General features: G+C 44.5%; 1 protein-coding gene across 1 annotated transcript; it reads left to right on the top strand.

Moving 5' to 3' along the window:
• Positions 1–8,423: 8,423 nt before the first annotated feature.
• On the top strand, positions 8,424–10,791 carry LOC134612644 (D-dopachrome decarboxylase-like). Its single transcript, XM_063457055.1, has 3 exons — positions 8,424–8,608; positions 9,582–9,757; positions 10,549–10,791. Exons 1-3 carry the CDS (start codon positions 8,501–8,503, stop codon positions 10,619–10,621), a joined length of 357 nt encoding a protein of 118 aa, XP_063313125.1. The 5' UTR covers positions 8,424–8,500; the 3' UTR covers positions 10,622–10,791.
• Positions 10,792–11,278: the final 487 nt, after the last annotated feature.

Here is an 11,278-nt window from a genome sequence, read left to right on the forward strand (position 1 = left end):
TGCCGGACTGGCCCACCGGATTAGTGGGAAATTTCCTGGTGGGCCACGGCACCTGGGGCTGATCAGACAGCCCTAATCATCAGGATAATGCCACCTAAATGATTTTCCCCTCGGACTGTGCCAGCCTGTATCAGTCCGAGGGGAGTAAAGAGGGAGGAGCTGGGGCTGTCAGTCTCCCTGCACAATTGACATCAATTACGTCTGCATGCCCCGCCCCTGCACTTAATCCCCACCTCTCAATCACAAGCCTCGCCCCCCACAGAAGCTGCTGACCTTGCTGAAATGAAGAGGCCAGACATTGACACCTTCACCTACCAGTGCCGGGTAAGTTTTGTGTGTGAGCATGCTAATGAGTGAGCTTGTGTGTGTGTGTGTGTGTGTGCGCATGCTAGTGAGTGAGCTTGTGTGTGTATGTGCCTGCTAGTGAGTGAAGCTTGTGTGTGTATGTGTGTGTGTGTGCCTGCTAGTGAGTGAGCTTGTGTGTGTGTGCGTTTGCCTGCTAGTGAGTAAGCTTGTATGTGTGTACTTGCTAGTGAGTGAGTTTGTGTTTGTGCCTGTTAGTGAGTGAGCTTGTGTGTGTGTGTGTGTTCCTGCTAGTGAGTGAGATAGTGTGTCTGCTAGTGAGTGAGCTTGTACCTGTGTCATTGAGCTTGTCTGTAGGGATTGTGTGTGTCAGTGAGCTTGTCTGTGGTTAGCATGTGTGTGCAGTGAGCTTGTCTGTAGTAAGCATGTGTGTGACCGTAAACTTGCCTGCAGTGACCATGTGTGTGTCAGTAAATTTATCTGTAGTGAGCATGTGTGTGTCAGTAAGCTTGTCTGTAGTAGGCTTGTGTGTGTATCAGAGTTTGTCTGTACTAAATTTGTGTGTGTACCAGTAACCTTGTCTGTGTGTGTCATTGAGATTGTCTGTCAATGAGCCTATTTGTGTGCTCTAGTTTACGGTATAATTTAATTACCCTGAAAGGACTAATATTTTGAATTAGAAAAAGAAATATACCAATAATATATATATATATATATATATATATATATATATATATATATATATATATATGTATATCTTCTGGTAAATAGTGATCAGCACTCTCGGTCTTTAGAAGGTTAAAACTTACATTTTATTGAAAATCCATTAAAAAAATCAACGTTTCAGTTCCTCCTGGAACTTTCATCAGGATCAGACATACATACTATGTAAAAACATTGCATTTATATACCTAAAGAATGAGTGAAATTAGGTGGTGGGAGTGGAATCCCTGGCATCCTCCATTGTATATATATATATGTGTGTGTGTGTGTGTGTGTGTGTGTATGTGCATATATATATATATATATATATATATATATATAAAACACACACTACATAGACTTATGGGGCTGGCATAGATTTTTTTCCAGGGCTGCTTCGTATCCCCAGTGTGTATATGGGCGGGAAGTATGTATGTGGGGCAGTGTGTATATGGGGGGGGGGGGGAGGCTGTGGGGCACTGTGTATATGTGGGATCAGTTTGTACGTGGGGGCAGTGTGTATATGGGGGCTGTATGTATATGGGGGCCTGTGGGGGCAGTGTGTATATGGAAGGCTGTGTGGGCAGTGTATATATGTGGGAGCAGTGTGTCTATGGGGGGGGGGGGGGGGCTGTGTATATGAGGGGCTGTGGGGGTAGTGTGTGTATAGTTGGGGGCAGATTAAAACAAATGTGTTTTGTTTTTTTTAAATTAAAAAAATATTCTCCCCCCCCTCCCTTCTTACCTTTGCCCAGAAATGGGGGATATTACTTCCAATCCCTGGTGGTCCGGTGGAATCCCTGGCGGTTCTAGTGGGTTCTAGTGAACTCTAGCCTGCAACTCCTGAAGCTAGAGTTCACTCTCGCGAGAACAGATCGCTGCCATGGTAATCACGGCAACACTCCGTGCTCGCGAGAGGAGACCCGGCAGAGCTGTAGGTTAGAGCTCCCGGGTCTCCTCTCCCTCCTGCTCTCCCCAGCTGCCCAGCAATGTGCCTGCGGACCAGTGAGGGAGATCTGTGATCTCCCCTCCGGTCTGTGAAGGCACTTAGCAGGGCTGGCGCTTGGATAGAACCGGCCCTGCAGGAGAGAGCATTGGCTCTGTATGTGTGTGTGGGTCTGTGATTTTGTGTGTGTGTGTATTTGTGATTGTGTGTATAGGTCTGTAATTGTATGTGTGTGTAGTGATTATGTGTATAGATTTGTGACTATGTGTATAGGTCTGTGATTGTGTGTGTGTGTGTATCTGTGGTTATGTGTGCATACATATACACATGTGTATGTGTTTAGTAGATAACGCCCTAATTTGATATCCTTAAATATGCCAATCCCACACAATGATAAGGGAGTTAACTACTAAACAATTTAAATATCAAAATTAAGAAAAGGGCTTTTAAAGATATTACTTATATACATTATCTATAATCTATATTATATATTTAATGTGTGGCCCAAGACAATTCCTCTGCGCTCAATGGGGCCCAGGAAAGTCAAAAAGGTGGACACCCATGCATTACAACATTAATTTGTGGTATAAACCGAAGGAGTATGTAATTCTGGTGACATCTAATGTAACAAATACGCAACTACAGGTGACTTCTATAATCATAGAACTCTATGTCACTCTGTAGCAGTGTTTTGGATGTCGATAAAGCTTGTTTGCGTTTCACTTGGGACGTGCATGCCCGCTGGGCCCTTCTGTACGGTGGCAATGCATGACGCGATTCTGTGCGCCAGGGCATGCGACGGATTCAAAGGAGATGCCCGTGCGCACATGTGCTATGACCCGAATGAGCACTAAGATCACCGTATTTTAGAAGATACAAGTGACGAGAAGTTCAGATTCATATTGGCTCTTGAGGAAGTTCTGTCTGAGACGGGACGAAACACGTAGAGCAGCACCAGCAGTAGCAGCATCTACATATTGTACATAGACCTCTCTCCACCACTCTGTCTGTGTCATAAGGTATCCTACAGCCCCTAGGAGTCGCAAACAAAGGGGCTTGACTACATTGATAGGCTACCTGCAGTGGTTGTTTTTAAGACTCTTTTAGGTCTTGGAATAGTACAGTTAAATGGTTTATGTTTGTACTGTGCACTTTTCTCTGTCTATTTTTAAACATTATTTGAAATAAACTGTGTTATTTTATTACACAAATTTGTTTTATTTCAACAAGTATTATATATACCTGTACGTTTTATACATTTGCAAATTTCACTTTTAATTTGCATACCTAGCATCCTCTCGTGTTTGGTTGAAGATTCTTTTTTTACCTTTCACACATATTTTGGCTCCAGTATATCTGCTCTGCACCTTTGCTGGAGGCAGATTTCTCTCACAAGCTCTGGTGTTCAGAGTCACAGCAACGACCTGAACAGCCAGAGTTCACAGGAGCCATGTAGTTGGCCTGCTCCCAGTGGAGGTGCTCTCTTCCCCTCTCCAAGAGCTGGCACTACAATGAGGTGGTACAGGTTTAGGACACACCTGCCCAGAAGTCTTAATGTCTGGGTGACTGGCAGGATGCGGTTTGGACATCTGTCCTCCTACTGCCAGTCACTTCACTAGCATGACCTTACAGGCCTGACAGTAGAGGTTCATATGTATCCTCTATCTGGTCAGACAGGAAGCTACTCTCTGGGAGCAGTGAGCAGCTTCATATCAGACGGGGTAGAGAATAAAAAAGACACGCTTCCCGGCTACCAGAGGCATGGCCGTCTTTAAAATTGATTTGGCCCTGGGCAAGAATTTGATGGGGCCCCCTGACCCCCACTCCCTGACATGCAATCACGCTCTCCACTTCCCAACGCAGTAGCGGAACCATTTTCCCATGCTTGCAGAGTCGTATTTAGCACGGAGTTGTGTGTTTGAATGGAAAAATGTTTGTGTATGGAGTATGTTTGTGTAAATGTAGGGGTGTGTTTGTATGTGGTGTTGGTGTTTGAATGCAAGCATGCATCTATGTGTAGTTTTTTTTGCTTGTTTTTTTAAATGCTGGGGTGTGTTTATATATGTTTTTGGTGTTTATGTATTGTTGACGTTTTAATGCAGGACTGTGTTTGTATGTAGTGTTGAAGGTTGAATGCAGGGGTGTACTTGTGTGTAGTGTTGGCGATTTGAATGATGAGATGTATGCACATGTACACATAGATTGCCACACACACACACACACTGAAACACATGCAGATACACAGACATAAACAATGACACTCACACTAACACACATGCAGATACAGACTGACACAGATACACACACTAACACATACAGACACACAGATACACAACCTGACACACATACATAGACATATATACAAACACTGACACATATGGATACTCAGACACACTGATGCATATACTGACACACATGCATACACAGATAAAAACACTGACTATATACAGATACACACACAGATATACACACGCAGGTACACACACTGACAACATACAAATACATACAATGATAACAAACAGATACACACACTGACACACATACAGACACGCAGATACACAACCTGACACACATGCAGATACACACAGACCACATAGAGAAACATAGATATACTAAATAGAGATACACCGATATACATACTGACAACAGAGATACACACTGACACACACACAGACACCCTGACAGACATACTCACACATACACAGACATACATGCAAAGTTTTTACACACTGACAGACATACTGACAGACAAATTGACATGCACACTGACGGACAAACTGACATGCACAGACAGACATACTGACACGCACAGACAGACATACTGACACACACACACACCCTGACAGACATACTCACACACATACTAAGACAAAAACAGATATACTGACACACACAGATAGACATACTAAGACACACACATACACACCCTGACACACACACACACACACACACACAGAAATGGTGACACACACACACAGACACCCTGACAGACATACTAACACACATACACACATATTAAGACACACAGACATATTGACACACTGACAGACATACTGACACACACACAGAAATGGTGACACACACACAGACACCCTGACAGACATACTCACACACATACACACATAGTAAGACACACACACACATGCAAAGTTTACATTTATAAAGCCAGCCTCCAGCCTACCTTATGGGTTCCCTGGGGTCCAGTGGCAGGCTGAGGTCGTTGGGAGTGTGAGGATCCTGCACTCCAGGCCTCCTCCTTCCTCCCGCGCGGCTTCATTCTATCTGGGAGGAAGTGACTCACGGCAGTCACTTCCTCCCAGCCTGCTGCAATAAAACAAGGGGGCCCGGTCGCGCTGTTAAAGGGCCACAGCGCACGACCGGGTCCTCTTAGTGTGTGGGCTCCTGGTGCAGCCGCAGCACCGGCGGGCCCAGGGGGCAAATTAAAAATAAATTTGGGCGGACAGGAGTGAGTGGGCCCGGGGCAGCTGCCCGTTTGCCCCGCTTTAAAGACGGCCGTGACCAGAGGAGGTAAACAGGTACACATGGGGTCAGCGGGATAGACACACGGGGGGAGAGAAAGGCACACACACAAAGGATCTGGGGGGGATATAAGAGACACACCTGGAGGGTGTAAGACACAAAAAGGGGATAAGACATTTAAAAGAGGTGATAAGAAACAAAGTTTGCTAAAGATGATAAGAAGTGCAAAAGGATTATTGTATGATCCAGCACGTAGAACTGTATAGCACGGATGAAAAATAAGTAACGTATTACTGGTCCTTAGAATGGACGGATTTAACGTACATAGAATAGTCAGGGAACACAGAAAGGGACGCAGCGATGAGGAAAGCCAGGAGTCAGGATACCAGAATATAGAGAAGTCAATAAACAAAGCCAAAGTCAAAAACCAGGTAGAAAACTATAAACAGGAACGCGCTCTCGGACAACCACAAGGGAAACCACGACAGGGCACTGAGCAGGATGAGAACTGGACCTAAATACCCCTCCTCTAGATCTGATAGACTGTAACCGGCCTTTGACTCCAAGGTCAGTTACCAGGTTCCATTTGCAGAATTGCTGCTCAGCATTAACCCTTCTGTGGATTAGGTTGCTGCTCGGCACAACTTTTCCTGTGTGGACAGTAAATGTAATTAACATTTTTATAAGCGGATGAATACGTGACAGTGAGACTCATTTGGTGGGTGCAGGGCTGGTTTGCAGTGTGTCTGTGTGTTGGGGTGGTAGTGTGTTTGTGTGTTGAGGATGAACTGTTTGTGTGCTAGGGATTTAGTGTGTGTGCTGGGGATGCAGTGTGTCTGTGTGCTGAGATGCAGTGTGTTTGTGTGTGAGGATGCAGTGTGTGTGTGCTGGGGATGCAATGGGGATGCAATGTGTATGTGTGCTGGGGGATTGGCAGCCAAACATGATACTTACCTTTGTATTATCAGTGGTCAGCTGTGTATTTACCGCGAGGCTGGCAAGGCATTTGCCTTGGGAGGCACTTTCAGGGGGGAGTCAAAAAAGCCACCCCCAATCGCCCTGGCAAATGCCTTACCAGCCTCTTGTCCTGGTGGGCCCAGGAGCTGTCCGGCTGGCCACCTCATGGACTGTGCGCCCTGCAGTGATGCCGGAGCCGGAATATGATGTCACTCCGGCCCCGGAATCACTAAGAGGTGCGCGAGGGAGCTGAGCATGATCCTCCTGCTCAGCTCCCTCGCGCACCCACCTCCCCCGCTCACCTGTCTGCAATACCTCCCAACCACCCACCTGCCTGCCAGCCAAGCTGCAGCTAGCCCCAGTGGACCACAAGGAAAAATCCAATCCAGCACTCCCAAAGGTAGGAGGCTGGGTGGATTGAAACTTAATTTTTTATTGTGAGTGTGTTAGTGTGTGTCTGTTAGTGAGTGTTAGTGTGTGTCTGCAAGTGTTAGTGTGTGTGTGATTGTGTGTCTGTTAGTGAGTGTTAGTGTGTCTGTTAGTGAGATTGTGTGTGTGAGTTTTAGTGTGTCTGTTAGTGAGTGTGCCTGTTAGTGAGTATTAGTGTCTGTCACTGAGAGTGTATATGTGTTTGTCAGTGAGTGTGTATGTGTGTTTGTCAGTGAGAGTGTATACGTGTTTGTCAGGTGTGTGTCTATCGGTGAATGCGTATCTGTCAGTTAGTGTATATGTGTGTCTGTCGGTGAATGTGAGTGTGTGTGTAACTGTGAGTGTAACTGTGAATGAGTGAGTGTGTATGTCTGTGAATGTGTATGTTTCAGTGAAAGTGACAATGACTGTGTATCTGTGTATGTCAGTGCATGTCTGTCAACGGCGTGTGTCTGTCAAGAAAATAAATTTGGAAGGCGGAGCGGGGAGGGGGGGGAATGCCTAAGTTATGTCATACCTAGGGCAGCACAAAACCAGAATACACCACTGTCCGTGGTGGTATGGCTCCTGGCTGCAGTGGAGTCTGAACTGACTCCTAGATGCTCCGCATCTCATGACCCCATTGCTGCTTGCTCAGTCCTGGCTTCTGACTCCTGGGCTCTGTCTCTGTGTCCTGTCACTTGTGCTGTGCTGTGAGTGTAAAACAGTTTAACCACAGAGCATTGCCGTTAATTACTGTACGTACAGTAACCACTGTAGCTCTGGCACGTGCGGCAAGTAAATCACAGAGCGCCAGAACTTTAGTGGGGAATGTGAGCATAGCCCCGAGTCCCAGTTCAGCCTCCCCCTGGGCTTGGGTGCGCAAGTGCTGGTGCCCCAGTCCCCTGGCGTTGCTTCTCTCTGCGCTGGTCTCCTGTCCCGTCGGGGGGCCACTCTAGGTGCACGTGGAGGATTCCCGCCCATGTGGAGCCGGATTGCCCCCAGCGAGGACCGGGATATCCCCCGCCGTTCCAGAGGGGGGGTTAGCAGGGTTGTGCTGGGTTCATGCCTGTGAGCGGGTCCCGTGCCGGGAGTTCGGCCGTCACCCCCAGGCCTTAGGCTCCGCTCTGGTGTAGGCCGCATGGTTGTTTTGTGTCGTTCCGCCCCACATTGGTGCCGGACCGGTACCATTCTGTTTCTCACGAGTTCGCGAGTGGTTCCCTGGTCACCGTGAGTCGATTGCGTTACTGGGGCGATCAGTGGTGGCGGGTTTGTACTCTGTAGTGCACAAGCTCTTAAGAGTGTGCGACAGACCATCTTGGCTGCCAGGCCCCGCCCCCGATGTCCATTTATTTAATGAGGTTTATTCACTAAACCAGGAGTAGTGGATTTTTTAGGGGATTGCAAATTCCAGGACAAAATAGAGGAACTGTGAAAGTTCCCCAGCTCAGCTATGTTTCCACCCATGTTACTTTAACTTTAGATGTGCCATTTCCTTATTGATTCTCCACTTACTGATTAAACCCCAAAGTCACAGCTGCTCCCTGACTCACTACCCGAACTAGTTAAAAAGGAAGCGTGCCAGAGCAAAGAGAATGAATGGGGCGTATATGTGCTCAGCCAATCAGCAGCCCTCGTCCTGTTCTGTCCTGTGCAGTCCAGCGCCGTGTCACTTGTCGGCAGAGCTTGCAATCAGAGGCAGACATGCCGTTTCTGGAGCTAGACACCAGCTTCCCCGAGAAAGACCTTCCCGAGGGCTTCGCTGAAAGCTTGTGCTCAGCTGCCGCCTCCATCCTGGACAAACCCCGTGAAGTGAGTGAATGCCAGTGGTCACATCCTGCCCAGTCACTGTGGCAGCCATAGGGCAGGAGTGGGCTGCCATCATGATCCTTATACTAAGTTGGGCTAAGTAGGAGAAAGAAGGTCAAATACTGTGTTTAGAAATCTGCTACCCGTTATAGTGTCTGCCCTTTTTTTTTTTTTTTTTTTTTTTTTTACGTAAATCCTGCTAATAATATAACTCTGCAAAATAGAGCCGTCAGACAGATTTTGTAAAGCACAAGTATAATTGATGGGTCTCAGGATTATGGGTCACTTTCCTCAGCTGAGCTGATTTAATAAACCAAAGTCTTGAGATAAATGAAATAATATTGCACAATAGTCCTCTCTGGCAGAACATATTAAAGGATGCCCTCAAAAGTAATTATTAGATACACTGACTGATACTCCTCATTTATTCTATACAGTTAATTGGGTTTAAAATGCCATTCTAATGTTTGTTGCAATGATCACTTTGATTGCCATATATTTTGACTTGGAGTTTAGATTTAGGCCTTTCTTATACTGATCTTTTTAGCATTCAAACAAAACCCACAAGTGGATTTAATTCTGAAGAAAATGCAGCAAATCTGTATACACAGGATTTTGTATTTCTGCATATTGCATGCCTTGGCTGCATACATTTATTGTCTTTGCAAATAATTTTCAAGTTGCCAGTTGTATTTATTTATAACAGAAGGCTGGTGATAAGAGTCCTCATGTGGGAAATAGTTATGCCGAATTTGATATGCAATTCTAGAATAGATTCTAATTTAAAATTTGTTAGAAGAAAGTCATTTGTATTAATGTTTCCTTTTCATTTGTTGAAACAAATATCTTTATGTACATTGGCTGTTGTACATTTTGATATGTTTGTCTCCTTGTTCATGTGATTCCCACTTACAGTAAATGATTAAATGCTGTGTGGATTTTCCTGTTCTGTAAACTAACCTGTTTATGTTCCCAGAGGGTGCTTGTCGTCATAAGAAGTGGACTGACCATAGTGATGGGAGGATCATTTGCACCCTTTGTCCTGCTAAATGTTTCTGCCATTGGAGTGGTGGGGACAGCAGAACAGAACAAGGAGCACAGTGCCAAGTTGTTTGATTTCCTGACGAAAGAGCTGAGCTTAGAACCAGACAGGTACTACAGCTAGGCAATATGCAAATCTTAAAATTAACAAAAAAAAAAGCAGATTTTGAAATAATTCTAGTTTCATTCAGCATCAGAATATGAATATATATATATATATATATATATATATATATAAAATGACCACTCTGGGCACCATAACCGCTTCATCGCGATGGTGTCAGGAGGTCTCTGGAGTTGTTTTATCTTAATTAGATATTTACAAATAGTTTAAACTTGCAGATGACACCCTTCCATTCTACCCAGCTCCTCCCCCAATGAATTGAGGCCTCAGTCTAGGTGCTTCTAACAGGCTGAGAGCATCAGCCAACATACTTCTTTTAATATAAATATTAAAAATGGCTCCAGCTGACTAAGAGCGCCAGGTATCCATTGATACCTGGGGATAGTGGAGTTAGCATGGATTTAATCATGCTCCCATCACAATCCTTACATATGCATTTAAATGGCTATTTAAAGAGCTGCAATCAGTTCATCAAAAAGTCATGGGCCATTAAAAATGGGCATCAGCAGATAAAGCGGAGTTTTGACTATCCACTAAAGTTGCAGAGTAAAGTGGAATTTACTCACTTTATTGTAAAGTAGATGTGACCCATAGGGCACATTTCATACTTCACCATATTTTTTTTTATTTAGAACGGAATATATTTAATGTTATGTTCCTTTAATAATGTTTGTTTAAATTTCCCTACTGTATTTATCATGTTTATTAATGAAAAGCTACTGTTTTATATCAAGTACAAGAATTTATAATCTCTGAATTCTATCACTTTCTCCTACAGGATTCGAATACGATTTCTTCCCATGGAACCCTGGCAAGTTGGCGTCAAAGGAACTGTTATGACCTATTTGTAATAAGTAATGGAGGAAGACCAATGACCATTCAGGAGATGCTGATTCTGCCTTTGTCTGTCTGAGATGTTGGCAAATGATTACTTCTAACACAGAACTGGCTCAATGGATGGATATTTACTCATAATGCACATTCCATGCTGTCTTTAAGAAATAAAATGGTGCTCTGCCAATACTGACTACAGTATATTTGTAAAAATCCGCACTGCAAAAAAACAAAAACCTTTTCTTGATGTGGGCTATGTCTGAGAAAAAGACACTCTAGGCTGGAATATATCACACCCTTTCCTCCTTTTTGTTTGCATGTTGAGGTGCTCCGATAAAGGGGCACGCCAGACCCCTAAAGCACTTAAGTTTGCCTAAAGACTTTATATGTGAAAAGTGTCTGGGTTTTTTTTTTTTCTGTTTGTTTTCCATTTTACAAAAGTGCAGAGTTAAATGGAAATTGACACTTTTTTTTTTTTTTAATTTTTTTATAAATAAACCAGGTTACAAGCGGACAGAAGGTCCTGTTACTTCTTGGTTCTTTAGATCATTGTATCTAAACTCAAGAGGCAGATTATTGCCCAGAGAATATGCCTTGTAAAGACTTCTCATTAAGCTGCATTGTGAAGTCTGTGATTGGACAGCCACAGAAAATCTGGACGGGGTTAGAAAGGG

Source organism: Pelobates fuscus, chromosome 5 (assembly GCF_036172605.1).
Source record: "Pelobates fuscus isolate aPelFus1 chromosome 5, aPelFus1.pri, whole genome shotgun sequence".
NCBI lineage: Eukaryota > Metazoa > Chordata > Amphibia > Anura > Pelobatidae > Pelobates > Pelobates fuscus.